The sequence below is a fragment of the Rhinolophus sinicus genome, linkage group LG04 (assembly GCF_036562045.2).
Source record: "Rhinolophus sinicus isolate RSC01 linkage group LG04, ASM3656204v1, whole genome shotgun sequence".
Taxonomy (NCBI): Eukaryota; Metazoa; Chordata; class Mammalia; order Chiroptera; family Rhinolophidae; genus Rhinolophus; species Rhinolophus sinicus.
This window is the reverse complement of record NC_133754.1, coordinates 104,475,670-104,499,382: the sequence shown is the minus strand read 5'-3', so window position 1 is coordinate 104,499,382 and position 23,713 is coordinate 104,475,670. Positions and strand designations below refer to the sequence as shown.

Sequence of the window (23,713 nt, the reverse complement as noted above, 5' to 3'; positions counted from 1 at the left end):
GCAGCGAGCTCGGAGCACTGAGCTAGGTCTGCGTCCTGTGCCCGCGCGGCTCTGTCTCCTCGCACTTCTCCCTTCCCTCCTCCCCTGTTTATGCAATTTGCCCACCTGTAGGTGACTTCAGTAGTGGGCCTCTTTGTCTTGCTTGTCTGCTGTGCAGGGAGTCTTTTGTGGAGTTATACTTGTTCAATTTGTTGTAAATTCCAGGGGAGATTTCCAGAGGCTCACCTCACGCCTCCATTTTGATGACGTCACTCAGTTTCTTTTTCTAAGTTTATAAAATATGAAAGACAAGTAACATGTGTTACACACTTTTTGGGTTTTGTCGTCAGCATTGTATTACCTCATAGTATACATACACATCCACACAGACACTAGGAGTTGTCAGTTAAATGGTGACTTTATGTGTTTGATGACCTCACACGGTAGCACCTAACATTCGAATCTAGGGTTCTTTGTCATTGTGTGACACATACCGTCTTTCCCTGAAAATAAGAGCAGTCTTATATTAATTTTTGCTCCAAAAGACACATTAGGGCTGATGTTCAGGGGATGTCATCCTGAAATCTTATGCTGGGGCTTATTTTCCAGTTAGTTCTTTTTTTCGGGGAAACACGGTAATAGTGTGTCAATGAATAAAAATCTGAAATTGAAATACTTAAGCTTACAAACATCGTCATAGATGTTTCTAAAAAATTATTTAATCTTATTCACAACTACTGTGTTGATTAATAATGCCAAAACAAAACCTTGGCAATTTATTAAGACCAAATAATAGAATTTGTCCCCACTCGATTTGTAGTCCAAATTAAGCATCCCAGACTACAGAAAAGACACATGTAAAAGTGTTCATTTCTTTACTTTGTCACCTGAATTTTCATAGACCATGTAATTGTACTTAAGGAGCTTCATAGGTAATTTGAGAAGAGGAAGGGAAGTTTGTGATGCTTCTTGCTCAGGTAAGCATTGTTCTAGCTGTGCGAGGCCTGAGGCTATAGAGTAAGTCTCAACAAAAGAAGTAGTGTGATAGCTTTAGAGTTATAGTGGGTGAGAGGAAAATGGTGTAAGCAGTAGAGAAGATGGCTGAAAACCTAAAAGCACCTTAGATCTCTGTTATCCAATAGGACATTATTAAAAGTAATATCACTTTAGAATGGACAGTCATGTTGGCTAGCCTTTCAAATTTGGAGAAGCTGTAAGCTTAAGAGAATTTTTCAGGGTTTAAAAAGGTAGCTTTCTAAAGCGTGAATGTGTATTTTTTTAATCAGCGAAAGCATAAAGAGACTGATTTTAATAATGATGTGAAGAAAGAAATCATGTTTGGCAAGAATTTATGATGCAGACAACTTAAGTCAAAGGTAGTTATAAGATTTCATATGTCAGTGTATGGACCAAGAGGGTATTATTCTAAGAGAAATTAGTCAGACAGAGAAAGAAAAATACCATATGATTTCACTTATATGTGGAATCTAAAGAACAAACGACCAAACAAAACAGAAACAGACTCAGAGATACAAGAAACAAACTGGTGGCTTCCAGATAGGGAAGAGGTTGAGGGGCAGCCAAAATAGGTGAAGGGGACTAAGAAGTAACAAATTTCCACGTGTAAAATAAATAAATCAAGGGGATGTAAAGGACAGCACAGGAAACATAGTCAATAATATTGTAATAACTATGTATGGTGGCAGATGGTAACTGTACTTATGGTGGTCATTACATAATATATATAAACACCAAATCACTATGATACACCCATAAAACTAATAGGATACTGTATGCCAACTATACTTCAATTAAAAAAAGATTTCATGTGTCTGAAATGGGGTGAGTGAAACTGAAAGTAGGTCTTACAAAGAACACACAGTGTCTTTGTGTTTAGACTTAGAATTCTCTGGCTCATAACTTTCATTTAAAAATATTAGCTAAAATTGCCAAACTTTTATTTTTTAATATCTAGTTGTTTATTTTGTCTTTTAAATGGAAGTTGAGTTTTACCAAGGAATATGGGTGCTAAATAATGTTTCTTTTTGGCTATAGGTAAAACATCAGTCAAGAAGCTGACAAAAAAGGTAAGCAATGTGTGGGGCAGAGGGGGTTTCTTTCTCCCTCCCTTTCTCCCTTTCTCCTTTCCTTCCTTCCTTCTTTGCTTCCTTCCTTTCCTCTTTCCTTCTCCCTTTCCTCACCTGCCCTCTCCCTTCCTTCCTTCCTTCCTTCCTTCCTTCCTTCCTTCCTTCCTCCCCTTCCTTCTTCCTTCCCTTCCTTTTTCCCCCTTTCCTCCCCTTCCCTCTCACTTCCCTTACTTCCTTTCTCCCTTCCTTCCTCCCTTCCTTCCTTTTTCCTTCCTTCCTTCCTTCCTTTTTTTACAAGATAGAAAATGAACTTTTATAAGTTAAATTAAAACTTTAATATGTATATTTAAAGGATATGGAGAATGTGTTGGCAGCAGTGCAAACAGCTGGTTGTGGACCGAACTTTTTCAGAGACCTTGGCGATAAAGGTAACTGATTTGTTACGTTTGTACTGTGTTTTATTTAACGAAAGTGTTATTAAGCAATTAAGTTAAGAGGTTTGTAGCTGTATCTTAGAGAATCTACAGTAGAGAATCTAATAGAGAATGTTTTAACACCATGTTATTTAATAGATGTTTTTTAAATCATAATAAAATCCTCATTAAGTAGAACGTAGCTTTCTCAAACTCTTTGAGCAATTACAGATAAATTTTCCAAACACCAATTTTCATTACAGGCTAGAGAGAAGGGACGAGGCAGAGTAGCTAAAGTAAGAAGAGAATCCACATAAAAGAACTATCAGAATTTCTACTATATCATAACTAACAAAAGGTACTATATTCTTGAAATAAGAAAATAATGTCACCAACCATGCATCATAAAAAAAGGAAACTGTAAGTCATAATTATTATGTATTTTTTTAAACTGAACAGAATTCTCATTATAATACCATCCTCAAAGATGAACTGAATCTAAATTATAAGATACGTTGTTTCTCTTTGGAGAACAGCATTTTCAAAATTGCACTCACTAGCAAGTTATATTTTATAATGGTTCCAATTTTAAAATATGTACAGAGAAGCATAGTAACAGAATTTAATATTCTCTTTTAGTGGCCCCTAAGGATTCTTTAACAAATTTTAAAATATAAATTATTTAAAATACTTCCCTATTTGACATGTGGTTTTTGAAACGTTACCATTTAACAGCATTTATTTTACAATTAAATGTAACACATGTGTATTAAATTGTTTCTCCTATAATATTCTGAAGTGTCAGTTTTTTAGAAAGCATTTTCAGAGGACAGATGCCTAAAATGCTATTGTAGAAATATACTATTTATAATCCTACACTTGTACTTATCCAAGCTTTATATTTACATCAATATTTCAAAGAAAGATTCTGAAATTTTCTTTTTCAAAAAGTTGCCCTTGTGTGAAGGATGAGACCTGTGTCAAGAGAAAAGAAAAGTGAGGTCTTCTTTTGGCACCAAGCCCAGTTCCATCTAGCTCTTCGGCCATTTCTTCACATCACCATATTCCTTTGAAAATTAGAAAAGAGCTACTCCCTTTTGTGCGGCCATCAAGGGATAAAAAGCTTTGTTCCTTCAGCTAAGATTAAAGCACTTCTCTCAGGTACAAGATATGACAAAAGGCATTCGGTTTATTCTCCCTTCACATAAACACTGAATATTAAAAAAAAAAAAAAAAAAATCTGAAGACTTGCTATAGGTTTTTTACTAAAGAGAGGTACACCTGCTCCAAAATAAAAACAATGACAGAAAAGGTGGTGATACAAAAAAGTAAGTCATTCAGAACATTTAAAAATGTATACCTGAAGTTACAGCTAAGACATCGAATTACCTGCATTTAAAAATCCTTCCCTGCTAGCCAAAGCAATCTTAAGAAAAAAGAACAATAGTGGAGGTATCACACTTCCTGACTTTGGCTTGTACTACAGGGCTACAATAATCAAAACAGCATGGTGTTGGCAGAAAAACAGACACATAGACCAATGGAATAGAATTGAGAACCCAGAAATAAAACCACATAAATATGGACAGATAATTTTTGACAAAGAAGCTAATAAAACATACAATGGAGGAAAGACAGCCTCTTCAATAAATGGTGCTGGGAGAATTGGATAGCCATGTGCAAAAGAATGGAACTGGACTGCTATCTGTCACCGTGTACCAAAATTAATTCAAAATGAATCAAAGACTTAAGCATAAGATCTGACACAATAAACTGCATAGAAGGAAACATAGGTACTAAACTTATGGACCTTGGGTTCAAAGAGCATTTTATGAATTTGACTCCAAAGGCAATGGAAGTAAAAGCTAAAATAAATGAATGGGACTATATGAAACTTAAAAGCTTCTGCACAGCAAAAGAAACCATCGACAAAATAAAGAGACAACCAACTGAAGGGGAGAAGATTTTTGCAAACAGTGCCTCCCATAAGGGGCTAATATCCAAAATATGCAAGGAACTCAGGCAACTCAACAAAAAAACAAACAACCCAATTGAAAAATGGGCAGAGGACCTGGAGAGACATTTCTCCAAAGAGGACATACAAATGGCAAATAGACATATGAAAAAATGCTCAACGTCACTAATCATCAGAGAAATGCAAATCAAAACCACAATGAGATATCACCTCACCCCAGTCAGAATGGCTATCATCAACAAGACAAATAGTAACAAGTGTTGGAGAGGCTGTGGAAAAAAAGGAACCCTCATACGCTGTTGGTGGGAATGCAGACTGGTGCAGCCGTTATGGAAGGCAGTGTGGAGGTTCCTCAAAACATTACGAATAGACTTACCATATTACCCAGCAATCCCTCTCCTGGGTATCTACCCAAAAAATCTGAAAACATTTATACCCAAAGACACGTGTGCTCCAATGTTCATTGCAGCTTTGTTTACGGTGGCCAAGACATGGAAACAACCAAAATGTTCTTCGATAGATGAATGGATAAAGAAGTTGTGGTATATATACACAATGGAATACTATTCGGCGGTAAGAAAAGATGATACAGGAACATTTGTGACAACATGGATGGATCTTGAGAGTGTAATGCTGAGCGAACTAAGTCAGACAGAAAAAGCAGAGAACCATGTGATTTCACTGATATGTGGTATATAAACCAAAAACAACAAAAGAACAAGACAAACAAATGAGAAACAGAAACTCATAGACCCAGACAATAGTTTAGTGGTTACCAGAGGGTAAGGGGTGTGGGGGGTGGGAGATGAGGGTAAGGGGGATCAAATATATGGTGATGGAAGGAGAACTGACTGGGTGGTGAACACAGTGGGATTTATAGATGACATAATATAGAATTGTACACCTGAAATCTATGTAATTTTACTAACAATTGTCACCCCAATAAATTTTAAAAATAAATTTAAAAAAATAAAAAAGGAAAAAGAAAAATGCTTCCCTGTCTTACTCTGAACAGCTCTGGCTGGAGTCTCTGCTTTGTGTGACCTGGAGCCAGAGCCGGGGGTGGAGATGGGGATAGGGGGGTGTCCCCTGGCAGCCATCGTGCCCTGGAGCCTGTACTCCTCACTTCTGTACTTCTGTACTGCTCCCCCCCCCCCCCCCGTGTACGCTACTTCAGACAGTTTCCTTTTCATTTTCACATTCAGCTTTATCTATCTTATGTGGCTTTCCCACTTATGTCACACCTGCTTAATTAAAATTTTCATCCATCCTTCAAATACCACTTTTAGAATTACACCTCTGATCATCCAAACTGGAAATGGTTTAACATTTTCCCGAAGCCCTGTGACTCTTACCGTCAGCATCTCTCAGTGGCACTTCGCATTTTCTGTAAACATGTGCATTGTGGCCTCCGGTGTGTACAGCACAGCTCTTGCTCAAAGCACCAATTTGGAGAAAACATGGAAGTCAGAGGAACATGTAAAGTGACACCAAGAAAGTTCAGTCTCACCAAAATGCTCTAGGCTTCGAGAAACTACAGGACAAATGACGAGGGTTCTTCAACAAATTAGTTGAAAAAGAGGAAGAAAAAAAGACAAGGAAGAACCTAGAGATTAAAAGAGATTTAAGACACAGGAAACACAAGAAAAATGAAAACTTTTGTGAATCAAAGTATACCATCAAGAGAGTGAAAAGGCAATCCGCAGGATGGGAGAAAACATTTGCAGATCATATATGGGGGCTAATACCCAGGATGTGTAAAGAACTCCTAAACTCAACCACAAAAAGCAAACAATGCTGTTTACAAATGGGCAAGTGGAATAGACTTTTCTCTAAAGAAGGCATACAAATGTCTAATTCATACATGAAAGGTGCTCAACATGACTAATCATTAGGGAAATGCAAATCAAAACCACAATGAGACACCACTTCACACCCATTATTACCAAGAATAAAAAATAACAGGTGTTGGCAAGGATGTGGAGTAATTGTAATCCTCTTGCACTGCTGGTGGGTGTGTAAAGTGGTGCAGCCCTTGTGGGAAACAGTGTGGAGGTTCCTCACAAAATGAGACACAGACTTCCCCCAGGGCCCAGCAGGTCCTCTTCTGGGTGTGTACCCAGAATTAAAGCAGAGACTCCACAGGTCTTCGTTGGTACAACAACGTTTGGAGCCGCGTTGTTTGCAACAGCCACAGGTGGGAACAATCACAGATGGTGGGGAAACATAAGGCGACATAAACATGTAATGGAGTATTATTCAGCCTTAAAAAGGAAGGGGATTCTGACATAGGCTGTAACACAGGTGAGCCTGAGCACATCGTGTTCAGTGATGTAAGCCAGTCACAAAGGGCACATACTGTAAGACTCCTCCATGCGAGGTCCCTCAAACAGACAGGAAGAGGACTAGAGAGAGGGGCTGGGGACACAAGAGAATAGGGAGCTGGTGTTTGTGGAGTTTCTGATAATGTGGATGTACCTAATGCCACTGGACTGTACATTTAAAAATGGCTACAATGTAACTTTTATGTTACACATATTTTACCACAATAAAAAAAAAGTGACTTGAAAGCGTCAACTAAGTGCTATGCAGGGACCTTCTTTGAATCCTGATTTGAGCACACTTTAAAACATTTCTGAAACAGGGACATTTGTAACACTAATTTTAATTTGATAATGTTAGGGAATTATTGATAAGTTTTTAGGGGTGGTAAATACAGAAGGTGCCAAAAGATGTATACACATTTTAAGATAAGAAAAAACTGTATTAAAATCATGCTGATGGTAACCACTTTGAGCACCTCTTGTAATTGCAGAAGTCAAACGTGACTTGTATTCATCTTTTGTTATCGATATATATTATTACAATTTTAATGCAGTTTTTTCCTTTCTTAAAATGTGTAGGCATTTTGGGCACCCTCTGTATATTTGGGGTTAGGGAGCAGTCCCTTTGGTGATACAGCCTGAGTTCTCCACTATGAAATGATATGACACATGGGATTTGTGAGGGGAAGGGAGTGAGAGGGTACGATTAAACAAGACCTAACTTGAGCCGATCATGACTGAAGCCGATACACATAATTATTCATCATGTTTTTCTCTCTACTTTTGTATGTGACTGAAGTTTTCCATGATAAAGTTTTTGAATTGTGTAGTTTGCTATTATTCCAAGCTTGTGATCCAGAGGGAAATTTCTTTTACGTTATCAAGAAGCAATGATTTATCAGCTATGGTTTCTGTGTTTATTGTGATTCTTTTTATGGCAAGCACATAAAATCTGACACCACTTACTTGAGCAGAAAGGAAGTTTATTTCGTGGCCAGACAGAGAACGAGATTCAAGCCCAGCTTACTTCCAGGGTCGGGCATCGCCAGGGTCCACCCTTCAGGCCTGTCAGTTAGCGACTGACTGCACTGTGGGCTGTCTCCGTGACCTACATCCTAAGTGAGACATTCTCACAGCAAAGCCTGACAGGGAGATGAAGTGAGTGGTCCAGCATCTCTGCAGAGATCCCACTTTGTGTGGCCCAGCGTGACCCCTGCAGCCAGGCGAAGGTAGCCTCCTGGTGAGCAGGGGTCAGCTGCGTGCCCTCCCTGCACCAACTCTGCAGGGTGAGGTGACTGCTGAGACCTGTCAGCATCTGCCTTGGGTCAATGGGCAGTCCCACCCACACGGCATGTGGGAGTGGGAAGGAGAGTTTGCCCAGAGCAAAAGCAGTACTACCACAGAGATTTCATTATTTCCATGTAAATATGTAGTCTGACCCTTGGTATATGCAAATCTCTTGTTATTCTACTCAGTTTATACATTTGCTTTACTTGAGATGTTATGAATAGTAAAATTTGAGTAGCAGTTACATAAAGTGCGTGCCATGCAGGTAAAACCTCCAGTGGTACCTGTTATTTCCCAGCCAGCACCCATTCCTGCTCCTTACTAATACTGGTAACCTGGTGAAACCTAGTATCTTTTTTTAAATGTTAGTACTGTACCTAGCTCACTATTATAAATGTTTTCCACTGTACCAAAGAGATGTAATTTAAAGTAAAAATGTGTTTTGAATTAAGTTTACGTATAGTGTGTATATGATTACTACTAAACCACCAAAAACTTATTTTCCAATGTTTTTATTTTATCTCTTTCAGGGCTCATTTCATATACTGAGTATCTTTTCTTGCTTACAATCCTCACTAGTAAGTATCACACAGTTTTTCTCAATGATCATGTGGCATTCTCTAGTAGTATACCGAACAAGTTTGTGGGAGTTTAGTGTTTATGTCTTTACCATTAAAAATGTTATTGGTACTTTAGTTTCCAAAACGCAAGATGATACGGTTGGGTTAAATTATTACACCTCCTTTGCACTGTGGCCCCATAACTTTGTCTGTTTAGCAGAAGGCCTGTTGACTAGCAGAGTCAGACTTCGCCTCACTCAGGGATGTTAAAAAACCCTCACCAACATTCTACAAAGTTCCCAACCAGTAGTCTTCACACTGTCAAGGTCATAAAAATCAAGCGGACGTTGAGAAATTTTCACAGCTTGGATGAGACTAGGAGACATAACAACTAAATACAACATGGCTTCTTGTACTTGATCCCAGAATAGGAAAAACATCATCAGTGGAAAAACATGAAATCGCAATAGAGTCTGTAGTTTAGTTTAAAATGCAATACCAGGGTTAATATCTTAGTTTTGATACAGGTACTGTGGTTATATAAGATGATGACATTAGAGGAAGTTGGGTGAAGGGTATATGAGAACTCACCATATGATCTTTCTGACATTTCCATAAGTCTAAAATTATTTCAAAATAAATTTTTTTTTCTAAAAAGCCCTACTCTGAGAAAGAGAAATAAAGAATGAAAATCAATATGAAAGTGAAAGTAGGCAAGATCCCATAAGAACATAGGAAAACTAAAGAAATGAGATTCTCAAATCAATTTTGCTTTGATTTGAGGGCAGAACACTTAATGACAGCACAGCACACCCACGGAAATGTATCAGCCTTTGAAATTGTCACAGGAACAGAGCACTTTTTTCTTTGTGTAGGCACCTACTCATGTGGTTTCTGGTAACTTATTTCAAATTTGAAGATCTGACTATATCTGCAAGTAATTTGCATTTCACCAACATTTAAATAATTATTCATTTATCACTTGATTGCAGAACCCCATACTGGGTTTCATGTTGCTTTTAAAATGTTGGATGCAGATGGTGATGAAATGGTTGAGAAAAAAGAATTTTTTAAGGTAAGTGAATTCTAGTTATTTTTAGTTTATCATAAAACACCCAGGTATTTGTGATAATTTTACACTTCCATAAAAATCAAAATTATATCCAGTGCTTATACATAAAATGTTAAGAAATCATTTATACATTCAGAAATATTAAATTTTTGAACCTTGAGAGACAGTTAAGGAACAGAACATAAGATTCCAAAAAGAGAAATGAGCTTAAGCGTCTACATTTTTTAGGGTTTTTATTTTTACAATTTTAGCAAATTATAATACAATAGAAAGGGCTTCATAGATACGTTAAAAATTATTCTCATACCTTCCCCCGCCACTCCCCCCCAAAAAAAAATATAAGAAAAACAAATCTTAGGCCTTCATAAAAATAGGGGGAAATGGAAAAGCCACAATAGGTATGAATTGAGGCATATTTTCCAGGAATTTGCTAAGGCTAATATTTGAAAAGCTAAAAATATGTTTAAATGAAATCTCCCAAGATATAACTCTAGGACATCCAACCAGTAAATTTCACTGCGTTCCAAGAAAGTTGATGGTAATATTAAAAAATACCTCTGCTCATAAACTGTTGGGTATGTGCCAGGGGTCACTGTTTTTAATCTTTTAGAGTACTTCATGGAAAAAAAATGTCAGTTCCAGTCATCTGGTTTTTTCTTCCAGTCTCCAGTGTCCTGAGAAACAGACACCAAAGCTTGTTAAAATTATATAGAAAGTGGAGCGTCTGCACTTGGCCACCCAATGGAGTGGCCAGCAGCCATGTGGCAACTGAGACCTTAAAATACAGCTGTGGAGCGAGAAACTTGAGTTTTTTATTTTAATTCATTTAAAATCTAAATTTAAAACCTGACATTGACTTCAGGTATTGGGAACGTTTTAGGTATATTTGGAACAGCTTGGGGATGTGAGTCTACGTTTTCAATTTAAATTTTATGAAATCTAAATGCAGATCAAGTATTTCCAATGAAATGTAACATCTGAAGAGAGATGTCCCATCAGTGTAAAATACACACTGGGTATTGAGGACAAAGGAGAGGAATGTAAAATACCTCAATTTTTATATTGAATACATGATGAAGTAATATTTGGGGACATTAATTTCACCCATTTCTTTACATTTTGCTGCACTTTAAAGAAAGTGAAACTGGAAACTGCAGATGACAAAATACGGGTATACTTAGGTGAAGAAAATAACAAGCAATTTCAGTCAGAAACTAGTGGATAGCTGTCATGCCAATTGTACTTCAGTGTTCCCAAATCCACCTCTGGCCACAGTCTGAGAGGTGAATCAAAGAGAACAGACTGGGGGTAACGGGTGGCTCAGTTGGTTAGAGCGCGAGCTCTGGGCAACAGGGTCTGCGGGTTTGATTCCCACATGGGCCAGCGAGCTGTGCTCTCCTCAACTAGAATGGAGTCATTGAGCTGCCACTCAGCTTCCAGGTGGCCAGATGGCTCAGTTGGTTGGAACGCAGGCTCTCAACCACAAGGTTGCCGGTTTGACTCCTCAACTCCTGCAAGGGATGGTGGGCTGCACCCCCTGCAACTAACAACAGCAACTGTACCTGGAGCTGAGCTGCGCCCGCCACAACTAAGGTTGAAAGCACAACAACTTGACTTGGAAAAAGTCCCAGAAGTACACACTGTTCCCCAATAAAGTCCTGTTCTCCTTCCCCAATTAAACAAAAAAAAAAAAGGACAGACTGGAGGCAAGGAGGCCCATTGGGCTATGGCCTTGGTCCGGCTCACACCCGTGAGTGGAAAGCAGAACATACAGTCAGTAGCTGCTGTGGAACTTGGCTTCCGGTGGTTTATAGAAATGAGGGGAAAGAAGAAATCAGCCTGACTGGAATAGTGACAGTACTGTCTGATCAAAGACAAAAGACTCTTCCTGAGGACTGGTTATGTCCAACGTAAGCGGCACATTGTTGAATCTTGACAGCAACCTGCAAAATGAGGAGTAGTGTCCACGTTTTAGAGATGGTGCCATAGGCTCTCTGGGACACAGTGAGTTGGTCATAATGGCAGGAGAGGTGAGATCAGTGAAGATTCTCCAGTGGGATTCATGAGTGTGTATCCACATTTGAGGATGAGATGCTGAAGACCACAATGTCTGTTTCTAGACAGGAGTTGTTGCAGAATTTGGATTCACTTGACCAAGCAAAAGTGGATTTAGCTTCTGCTTGCACACTAAATTCAGTGTTTGGGTTTATTTGGCAGCTCAGGGAGTTAATACTAAAGAGCGTCCAGCAAAGCAGGGACTGGAGAGAACCAGCATGTACATGAACAGGGTCAAGGACATGACAGACAGGAAAAGGCTGGCACACTGGGCAGAGGTACCTTCATGATTTGTGAAAAGTGTTCTCTGGGAACCAACACCCGAGGTGCGTCCAAAGTTGCCAATAAAGGAAAAAGTGAAAATTAACCTTTTGTTTTCGATGTATGCACATTCAAAAAGTACATCATTTTTATTGTTTTGCACAAAATAGGTGATGATTATGTGACAGTGCAAGGTTTAAATATATTCCTTATTGAATTCATACATAAAATTTACATTTAAATTTATAATGCTAAATATTTTTTCCCAAAAATTATCTTTATTGATTTTCCTATAGAACACTGTGAGGTTTTTAACACTGGTATAATTTATATTTATAGTTTACCATCTCTCTTGACAGGACTCATTTCCTCTTACAGGTCAACCTCCCAAATACCATTTTATAAGTAACTATGAAATTTACGTTAAATGTTCTTTGTAAACATTTGTCTATTTTAAATGAATAATGACTTTATGAAGTCTGCTATCTGAAGGCTGAAGTTATAAATACATGTTTTCACTATATACAAGTGTTGCGTCCAGCGCAACACAGGCAGTGAGTGAGCGGCGAAGGGTTAAGAAAGTAAGAAACAGAAATCAAGAAAGTTATGAAACAGGGGCCAAAGGTCTCACAGCCTCAAAGGACTGAAAGCCCCCTAATATTGATGCACACACAAGAAAGCAACATTGTTTTCTCCAAGGTCTATGAATTTCACACATTGTACTAAGAAACTGATTTGAACTAATTAACCTTGCCTGCAAACAGCTGAACCGTCAGTTTCAGGATGTACCTCCCCAAGAGACAAAACCTTTATGCTGAATCTTACTGAAATGGATAGATGGAGAACTGATGTTATTACACCACTGAATCTCTTCTCAAGCAGGTTGTGGGAAGGAATGCAGCCACAAAGGCAGAAGCTCTTCTTAACCGGGCACGGTGGGGGTCTACGCCCACCTCTATCAACCCCGTGGGTTCTCCTGCTGGTCCCCACTCGACTCTGCCTGGCTTGAGTTGTCCCCCCCGTGGGGAATCTTACTCGTCATTGGCTAACCAGACATCTTCCTGGGCCAAACAGGGAGGCATAAGGAGAAAGCACAAAGGTGAAGCAAAGTCCCTGAAAGGATTAGTCTCACAGACTTTCCTTTCTTTAGGGGCAGGTACGAGGGGACAGACAGGTAGGCTGCTCGTGGCAACATACAAGAAAAAATGAAATGACTGAAATGTCCGTTTTTTTTCTATGTAGTTACTTCATCATGTTTTCATGATTTGGGGAATTGCTTCTTTTGATATTGACGTATGAATTTAAGACTTTAAGGTTATACTTTTGTTGATGAAAAACATCCAGCCTAAGAGAAAGCTTATAAGAGTTTATTTGAGCCAAACTGATGACAGTTGCTGGGAAGCAGAATCTCAGCGGATTGAGAAAATGCTCCGTGAAATGGCTGTTTGTAGCTTATTTTATACATAGAATCAAAGGAGGAGGGTTACATGAAACCCACTGGTGGTAGATTAAGGGGGTGGGAGAAAGGAAAGGGGGGAAATCTCTGGGATTGGATAAAAGTAAATTGGAGAGACAGGTACTTCTTTCACATAGGTGGGTACAGGATAGTTAATAATTCACATAGAGATGTTAATCAGGGACAAGAATAATAATGAGGGATTCTGTACTTTCCTGCTCTGGTCCAGAAAAAGGGGATCACTGACATTCTAAGGATGTCATCTTCGGTGCAAAAAGACAATAGACAGGCCCACTTAAGGTGAACATTGACTTTATGAAGGAAGCTTCAGGCTAAAGATGTGACTTCCTGCCATTGCCCACTTAGTTATGAAATTTTTTATTCTCACGCCATCTTATGTAGTTATTTTCAGTGTCCTGAGCTTGTCAGGTTTAATATGTGGCCCCTTTTCCACCCACACTTTAGTTCTCAGCACTTTGCCTCTATGTCCCATTTAAAGTAAAACATATTCTCATTAATTTTAGATGGGAAATGAGGTTGTATACTGATGGCCAAATTTGGGCATAATGGTTATAGCCTCGCAAGAAAGGCTGTAAATGTTGGGAAGAAAAAAAATGATGTGATGATTTGGTTCCAAGTCCTTCTGGTTCTAGAGCTGCTCTTCTCCATGTCAGCTTTTCTTGTTTTAAGAATTCAAAGGAATGGGCTGAAAAAGATGTTAACTCTGAGCATGGAAACGCTGAGCTGGATAAACTGCTTGGAGGCTGTCCCTGCGGTGGTGACCAGTGTAGCCAGCAGCTGTATGGGATCAAGAATGTGGCCAGGAGCAGGGAGCATTCTGCCTGTTAATTAAGTTAGGTGACCATTAAGCTGTGCGTGTGACGTCACGGGGTTAAGGCCAGTCATGGAAATGGTTTCAGGTGGGAAGTCCCACTGAAGCTGAGGCCCAGGGACGCAGCTGCAAGGAGCAGGTCGTAAGTGGAGGACAAAGAAGGGAGGGAGAGCCCAGAGTATGCGGCGCCCAAGTCAGAAGAGGGGACACTGAGGGTAGTTCCATAGCACACTCTCCAAGAGTGGTCATTAGGACAGACTGAGACAGAGCCCTGGGGCCTGCTGAGTCCCTGGGAGCTATCGCAGGAGCCATTTGACGAGGAGTGAGCAGGACGTGCAAACTTGATGGCAGTAGGGGAAATTCTTCTTCTGGATGTTAGATGATTAAGGAGAGAAATTACTTAGAGATTAGTGTCAGGAAGAAAACATGTCTGTACAAGTAGGAGCTGAGATGCCAGTGTCATAAATCCCAAGGCTCCAGTACCCTCCAGCCACTGCGGTCTGCCTCAAGTACAAGGCAGGAGACACTAAGACTGCCGTTCGGACTGAAGTAGTACATAGAGGTTAATTGTGGAAAGGCTGTGCTGTACAGATCTGCGGTCCTGTCAGGTGGGTGAGCTGTTAGTCTGCACGTTCCAGCACACCTGGGCGAGCCGGCAGTCACAGGCGTCAAACTGAGTTTTAGAAGTGTCGTGCAGGAGACCCTGCTCACTGCGCCATTTGTCGTGTGGGGCGGCCTGTGGGGTCTCTGGTCCCGCTCCCCACATAAGAACGCAGGATACGGTGAGGCCAACAAGGAACACCCACGGAGCCATAGGTAGGGGAGCCATACCACCACGGCCTCACTGGAGGCTGGGCCCACCGGGCGCCGACCTGCCGTCCGCTTTTCCACCAACCGACCGACCGACGACTCTTCTCCACTCTCTCCTCTGTTCCTCTCTCTCGGCCCTCCTCTTCCGCTCTCTTCGGCTCTGCTCGGCTCTGCTCGGCTCCTCGGCAATCCTCGGCAGTCCTCCATAGTCACAGCAGTTATACCAGCGGCCAATTGGCTAATCGGCCACAGCCGACGGCCATTCACCACCCGAGCCAGTACCCCTTCATGTGAGGCCGAGAGCCTGTAAACTACTCTCTGGGGCTCTGTCCCCACACTCCACCCCTACAGGGTCTCGCCTCACAATCTACGCAACAAGCCTCTTCCACGAGGGTCCCTGTGCCGTATTAGCCTACTGATACCTACGGACGAAAAGAAACGGTAGTCTTAGGAACCAACAATGGCAAATCCCTTCCATCTGGGAGGATACATGCCAGCTTTTTGTCCTGGGAAAGGAGGGTCGCTGCCACTGGCACCTTTCCCGGTTTGTGGTACCAGACCTTTATGGCAGTACTTGGGGTCCCTTACATAGTTTCAACATGTAACAGAACAGGGGACCCCATAATAGGCCATAGTGACAGCACATAGTTTCCTCGCAAAATCATCCCGGTATCGGGACCTCTGTATACTACAGTCACTTGCGGTGGCCACTCAGCCACCACCCTTGGCGTCACTTGCAAATCATGAGTCAAACCGGCCCCCCATGGGGCTATCAGACCTAACCACCGACAGTGGGGGCTTTTGACCTGCCAGGGCCAAGTCCATTGCTGCCGTTCCCCTGCTTTCAAGCATGTGGGTGCTGGCAGCAAAATGTTCCCATTTCTGCCGTAGCCTGGCTTTAACAGAGTCTCCCATTAAATCATGAATTGAAGGCACTGCAGCGTGCAAGGGTGGCGTCACCTTATTTAACTCCCTATAGTCCACAGTCATTCGCCAGGTCCCATCTGGCTTCTTGACAGGCCATACTGGGGAGTTAAAGGGACTGTGCGTTGGCCTCACTATATGTGTCTTTTCCAATTCCAATATTGTACGACCAATCTCCTCCTGTCCTCCTGGCAGGCGGTACCGTCGCACTGTAACCATGCGCCAGGGCTGTGGCAACACTTGAGGAGGGTGGTGAGCATGCCCGTGTGTCACCACTTTCACCACCCGGATCCGGAGACAGAACTCTCCTACCGACGTCTGTAAGCTGAGACCATGTAGCACGTCCACCCCTAGAATATATTCCGGAACGGGGGAGACATAAACCTTGTAGGTACAAGGAGGAAGCCTTCCTATACCCAGTGGTAAGGAAACGGCTTTCACAGTCACAGTTTTTCCCCCGTAGCCATCAATGTAGACTGCTGGTCCAGGGAACAGTTCTGGGTTCCCATAAACAAGACTGCAGTCGGCGCCAGTGTCAACTAGAGCCAAAACCCTCTGTACATTCAAAGGGGACCAATGTATGGACAGTTCCACGTGGGGCCTCCGGTCCCTGCTCGTCCCCTCTGACCGGGTACCTTGGCCCCACCCCTAATCAAGCTGCAAGGAGTCGGCCTCAAGCGGCTGCATGAAGTCCTGGAGGGACACGGGTCGCGCTTTCCCAGACTCCTCCTTTATGCTTCTCCGGAATTGTTGTTCCGGACGCAACTGTTTCCAAAGTTCCAGCAGGAGTGCATTGGGTTGTCGGTCTATTTTCTTCCTATCGACCCCTGCTGCCACGAGATCACGCCACATCTGTGCGCATGTTACACTCTGAGGCCCGCGACCTCGCCCCTTTACCTTTGGTTTGGGCTTCCAGGTTTCAACTGTGCGGACCTCCTGTCTTAACTTCCTTCGCCTCCGGCTTTCAACATCCCCTAGGGTGGCCATGGCAGTTGTAACTTCATGGATCCGCCGCCCTACATATGGTGTAAGAATAGCAACCAAGGATCCAAAAGCACTCGCAGGTGCAGTATCCAAAACCAGATCTCTCATGCTGGCAGTAAAAAGCTCGTCATCTGGGCCCTGCATGTTGAGGTTAAAAATAGCATGTCTCATACCCATTTCACGGATTATTTGCGTAAGTTCTGTATATGACTGCCATTGACTCACATTGTCTGGCAGCTCGCCTGCCTGTCCCCATACTGTGTGTACCGCAGCAGTGAGCCACGCCATTAGAGAGTGGTTGCCCTGGTTGTGGGCCAACCTATGGCAGTTTTGTAACCTTTGTTGCAGGGACGGATGCACTGTCACAAAGGCTAGCTTTTCCATCTCGCCTGGGGAGCAGAGAATGCTGTCTGCTCCCTCATCCCATAAACGTAATAGCCAAGCCGAGACTGACTCTCCAGGGCGCTGTCTGTACCGCCTCCCCAGCTCCTGCAACTCAGTGGGAGTGTAAGGGGTGTAGGTAGTGAACTCAGTCACAGCTGGGTTGCCAGCAGCAACGCCCCTGGGGCCCAAAGGTTGCTCACCTTTTACCCTTTGTTTCAAGATTGGCCGGGCTTGGGGGTTGGGAGCTACATTGTCTCCACTGGCTTCCTCCGCCTCTGCCTCAGAGTCTCCACCTTGGGGCCCCTGTTCTAACAGGCGGATCCAGGCTTCCAGTGCTTCCAACCGAGACACCTGGTTCGGCACCCGGGCCATTTCATTAAGCCCATTTTCTGTGTTGAGACTCAAGGCCTTGAGGAACATCCAGCCCACGCGGCCGGCTGTAGCCTTCTCCTCCGGCAACCGCTCAGCCAGAGCCTGCAGGGCCCTCTCCACACTGGCTGGAGAGCCGTCCATGTCCTACCACCTCTCCTTGGGGGTCTAACTCCTGAGAACAGTGGCCACCGAACACCATATACTGTGTGGGGGCCACACATCCTCCTGCCCAGAGTCAGACGCCATTCCTACCTGGTCGGAATCTTGCTCACTGTGCCAGGTGTCTGAGTGGGTGGAGGCCTCGGTGTAAGATGTCCACCACCCTCGGAGCTTAAGGCCGCAGCAGATCACCAAAATGAAGGCAATGCCGTCCATGGCCAAGAGGGTGATGTGCTAGCTGGAGGCTTGAGTCTCCCAGGCAGACCGCGCCTCCCGTTCCCGGTGTCGCTCCTCATGGGCGTTCCAAAGCTGGGCTCTCACACGCACAAACCTCTCCACCATGCTTCGGTAGGTTTTGGCCGGCACCGTACCCTGCTCGCTGCGCCATTTGTCGTGCGGGAGACCCTGCTCGCTGCACCATTTGTTGTGCGGGGCGGCCTGCGGGGTCTCTGCTCCCGCTCCCCACACAAGATCGCAGGATACGGTGAGGCCAACAAGAAACACCCACGGAGCCATAGGTAGGGGAGCCATACCACCACGGTCTCATTGGAGGCTGGGCCCACCGGACGCCGACCTGCCGTCCGCTTTTCCACCAACCGACCGACCGACGACTCTTCTCCACTCTCTCCTCTGTTCCTCTCTCTCTGCTCTCCTCTTCCGCTCTCCTCGGCTCTGCTCGGCTCTGCTCGGCTCCTCGGCAGTCCTCCGTAGTCGTAGCAGTTATACCAGTGGCCATTTGGCTAATCGGCCACAGCCGACGGCCATTCACCACCCGAGCCAGTACCCCTTCATGTGAGGCCGAGAGCCTGTAAACTACTCTCTGGGGCTCTGTCCCCACAAGGAGTTTGTGCTGTCTGTGCACACAGAGATTGTGAACTTGGATTGTGAACTTGGATGACATGTCATACGTGGACAGGTGCACCCTGCTAATACCACAACATGCTCTCCAGGACCAGCGTCCTGATGCGCTGTGGTAATGTGTGATAGTAACACAGGGCCAAGTGACAGCCTGCAGATAAGGTGACACTGTGGAACATGAGACTGAAAAAGGCAAGAGGGCAGGTTATCGTGTCCCATCTTCTTCAGGCCCCAGCCATCCCCTGCATCCCAGCCTCTGCTCGTGAATGCGTCCAGCAAGCCTTGTAAAAGTCTTCCAGATAGTTTAACGTGCTGAGTTTATTCTGAAATCTGCAATATTTTCTGTAAATGTTTGGAAGATTCTTGGATGATCAACCCATGAATTAAGAAAACATGAAAAAGTATGTTAAGATACATCACTGATTTTTTTTTTTTTTTTAAGTTGTAAACTTCTAAGCCTACAAAGGTTCTTTGTGCTGATCTTAGGCACTTAACACTGAACTTGATAACCGGGGGACCATAATACAATGTGTCAGTTTAAAATAACAGCATAGAGCAGAAAAAACTGTGTTTACATTAAGTATTAGAATAATTATTTCACTTCCATGGTCATTGTATTAGGAAACCTAAGTATGCAAGCATCTTACATTTGAAATTTTATTCAAAGAACCAAACAGTTCTTTTCAGATCAGAAAAGTGTAAAGGGCAGGGTTGACTATTGTTGTTAGTTTTTAATTTATCTGAATGTTTCCCCAGTAAATTTTATGTATTGCTCTTCCCACTGTTAGTGCTAGAAAAGTGATGAGGATTAGTTTAATACTCAAAACATAGATATAAAGTGATTGCAGCAAATGTAAAAGTAATGATGAAATACATTAATACAAAATCTTGGGACACTATCCTAAAATGTAAATTGCTTCAGTTTGTTACTTTGATGTTTTGTGATGTGTTCATGTTTTATCGACACCCAGATCTAGAAACTGTTGTTAATTTAAGTGTATTGCTTACTTCTTTACCCCAAGAACAAGTAAATTAACAACTATCCATATAAGCTATTCAGTCAGATAATAATAAACAACACCAGGGGTGATCAGAGCAGGTATTACTTAATCCATTTAATCTTTACCTTGATAGGTGGGTGGCACGGCTGCTTATTTGGGATAAGTGCCAGGGTCCTAGTGCAATTTCTTTAAATAATAGATTGATGACAAGTCTTTTTTATATAAATTTCTCCTTTTATTACAGTGGTTCTTTTATTTCCCCTTGTTTCACACTGGTAGGGACTGTACCCTTAATATGGTGCTGTTGTAGTTCTGTCCTGTGAAGTACCTGCTAGAGTTATTATTAAAGAAATACAAACCTTCACTAGGATTTATTCTTGATTTTGGAATAGTGTTGTTGCTTCAGAATTTAAACTATCATGATCTGAAAACACAAATAAGTTAAATCAACCCTACATACTTTTCTCCATTTTCAGTCTGAAATTGAAAACATGGATCAATATAAATTTAGCCAGTTTGTCCATACCTTTTTAGACATTCACAATTTGTATTTGGTGAATGTGTCCTCCTGCTTCTCTTACCATTTATGTGTAACGACTTCTTTGTTTCTCTAACGAAGTACCCCTATTTCCACTAGGAACTTTGCTCTTCCCTCCACCTAGAATATCCTGTCCCCATACCTCTCGAAGCTTCGAGTCGTTCAGATCTCGGCCCAAATGTCATGTTCACAAAGAGAATGACCCAGAAGAAGCCTGTCTAACAGCCCTCCCAGTAGTCTTGAATCCTAAAATAAAGTACCCTACTTTACTTTAAGTGTATCCTAGTTGTAGCACTTGACTACATTGACATTATCTGAAATTCTCTTATTGATTTGTTCACTTGCCAATTAGCATGTAAGTTTAATGACAGCAAGGACATCATCTGTCCTTCACCCCAGTGTTCCCAACACTTAGAACAGGACTTGCATCACAGAAGGGGTACTTCATACATTGCTGTCATGAATCAGCGTCATCTGCAGCCATTTTAGAAAGTATCTCACTAGACCAGAAAGACCTTTTGGCACAAGAGAATACCTGGGTACAAAAGTTTATGATCTTTCAAATGGAGCGATTACCATAGAACTAAATGTGCAGCACCATAATCTTCAAAGCACACTACAACTTGCTATAACACCCTCCCTGAATCCAAACCAAAATGTTTTCAGTAAGACTAACATGACAGGCTTATCTGGCACGAAACCCACTGGGCAGACTCTAGGACAGACCCTTGTTCTAAGTCCCACACCAATTAGAATAAGCCAATATTATAGTAAGTCTCCTAACAAATTCTTATTTCAGTGAACAACTCCTATTTGCTATTTTTGTGTTATTTGTAACTATTTGACACTGACTATGTGAAGATTACAACAACTATAGTAATTGTCTTATAATAGAAGAAAAGTAAGTTTTGAATATTTGATAAAAATTTATAATCATTTTATGAATAACATTTCTATTTTTCAAATTGTTATCTATATGATAAATTTTGACTTATCACCATTAGGGAGAAGTGTCTGGGTATTGAACTTGGTGTTATACTATTTGATTGTTAACACAAAATGAAGGATTAAACTAGTATAAAGCTTTTCAACATTTTCCCCTAAAATGAGTATGAACTGTGTTGAAAAGTTTGAGGGATTTAGATAACTAGAGATAAACCACTGGCCTAAAATAAGCATAGTAGAAGATGCTGAATTTGAGATAATTAATTTGGAATTTAGTTGCAGCAATTTTTAAAGTATTAACAAAAAAGTAGCCTAGAAAAAAAAATGGGTGAAGTTCTGCCTCCTAATTGATTTGAATTCGTAGTTTTAGATTTTGTCTATATTCCTTTTTTTTTTAAAGTTTTTATTGGGGAATAGTGTGTTTTTCCAGGACCCATCAGCTCCAAGTCAAGTCGTTGTTTTCAATCTAGTTGTGGCGGGCGCTGCTCACCATTCCATGCAGGAATCGAACCGGCCACCTTTGTGTTAATGAGCACTGCGCTGCTAACTAACTGAGCCAACTGGCTGCCCCTATATTCAATTTGTTTTTTAAATCTTTTTTTTAAAACTTTGCTTTCCACAGGAGGATAGGTACAAAAGACTCTGAAAGGTAGGTTTTTAATGTGCTCAGTCTCAGGGTACTATTGACAGTTTTATAATTGGTAGAAATGTAGGTCTTTAAATTATTTTAATACTTTATAAATGCATAAAGGGAAAAGGAACACTATTTACATGATATAAATAGCTTCTTAAGAGTTATATGAGTATACTTGAAAATGTGGCCACAAACTATCAGTGATACAAAAAAACGAATAAAAATTCTCTTGAACAATCAGGGTAATCATGAAGTTGTTATAGAGTGATGCCTTTAGAATATGTATATATTAAGTAATCTAGCTTTCTTAGGAGAAAAAAATCAGAATAATAATGTTAATACTTGCATATCTATTTCTCCTTTGTTTCTTACATGATCTGAGAAAAAACGTAATATTAGCAGTTACAATATAAAAGGAATTTAAATATCTAATATATACTTTAAAACAAAAACTCAGTCTCTGTTTTTTAGGTTGTTGTGAAAAATCCAGTAGACACATCTAAATTCATATTTGCAATCTTTTTAGCTACAGAGGATCATAAGTAAACAAGATGACGTGAAGATGAGAACTAATGACACAGAATGCCAGGTATGTGCAAACAGGTGATATTATAATAGCTTCTCTATTCTGTTTGTTCAAATAAGTATTTCCAAATAGTTGGGAAAACTGTCAGTAACTCACTTTTTTCTAAATGTTTTAAGTAGATGTGCTATATTCACATGGTCCTGACTTCATAGGGTTCACAGGAGTATATAGGGTAGGGTTTGCCTCCCAGGCACCACTCCCCCCTGATCAGTGAGCACCGTGTATTCCCCCAGAGGTACGCATATATAAGCATGTAGGTAAATATGTGACTGAGTACATCTGTGTATCTTTATTCCATTTTTATACATACAAGCAGTAGCATACATACTATACATTGTTCCACTCTCCCAGTTTTCCTTAATATAGCTGGGTGTCCTTCCTTTTAGGGCCTCCATAGTACTTTGTTGTATGGATGTGCCGATTTATGTAGCCATTCCCCTTTGGAAAGATATTTAAACATATCTAGTCTTTTGCTATTACAAATTATGCTGCAATTAATAATCCTGTAATTATGTCATTTTATACCTAGGTGGATAGATATGAAGGATAACTTCCCAGAAATTCAGTTGTTGGGTCAAAATGTGTGAGCATTTCTAAAATTTTGCTTACTGTCGAAGTCCACCTTGAGTGTTTTAAGTTTTTTAGCCCTCATTGTTTTTCTCCTGCTTTGAGCAAAGATGATTACAGAATAGTGTTATGCAAAGTAACAGACAGACATAATGGTTACTTCTCTTCTACCTTTGTTGTTGTTGGTGGTGGTGGTGGTGGTGCTACAGGAATCTTTTGTGGATATTGTCCTGAGAGTTCCAGGCTACAGGGTCTATTTTTCTCCTGGTTATAATTACTTGAAATTGCCGCCGCATTTTTTTTACAGGAACCAACAGTGAAAGAACCTGAAATTAACACAACCCTTCAGATACGTTTCTTTGGAAAGAGAGGAGAAAGAAAACTTCATTATAGAGAATTTCGAAGGTAAATGCAAATACTTATATTCATTTAGGGAAATTATAGGTAATAAGTGAAGAAACAACTAGTCGACCCTTAAACAATGCAGGTTTGAACCGCATGGGTCCACTTATATGTGATTTTTAAAAATTCGTGTAAATTTTTAAAATCCAAGTATAAGTGAGCCCATGTTGTTGTTCAAGGGTCAACTGTACCTTCTTTTAGTCTTTAAAATATTTACATGATGATGCTTGTCCTCCCTACTTTACAAG

At 41.3% G+C, this 23,713-nt stretch overlaps 1 protein-coding gene and 1 pseudogene across 1 annotated transcript in view; both read left to right on the top strand.

The window, feature by feature from the left end:
- Positions 1-23,713, top strand: part of MICU2 (mitochondrial calcium uptake 2) — a 70,895-nt gene that overhangs the window by 36,133 nt on the left and 11,049 nt on the right. Inside the window, exons 3-8 of the mRNA XM_019715675.2 lie at positions 2,035-2,066; positions 2,419-2,494; positions 8,596-8,643; positions 9,618-9,700; positions 22,437-22,499; positions 23,371-23,468. Of these exons, the coding sequence (XP_019571234.2) occupies positions 2,035-2,066; positions 2,419-2,494; positions 8,596-8,643; positions 9,618-9,700; positions 22,437-22,499; positions 23,371-23,468 (400 nt within the window). The remainder of the gene's footprint in view (positions 1-2,034; positions 2,067-2,418; positions 2,495-8,595; positions 8,644-9,617; positions 9,701-22,436; positions 22,500-23,370; positions 23,469-23,713) is intronic.
- Positions 11,424-12,216, top strand: LOC109436825 (nuclear nucleic acid-binding protein C1D; annotated as a pseudogene).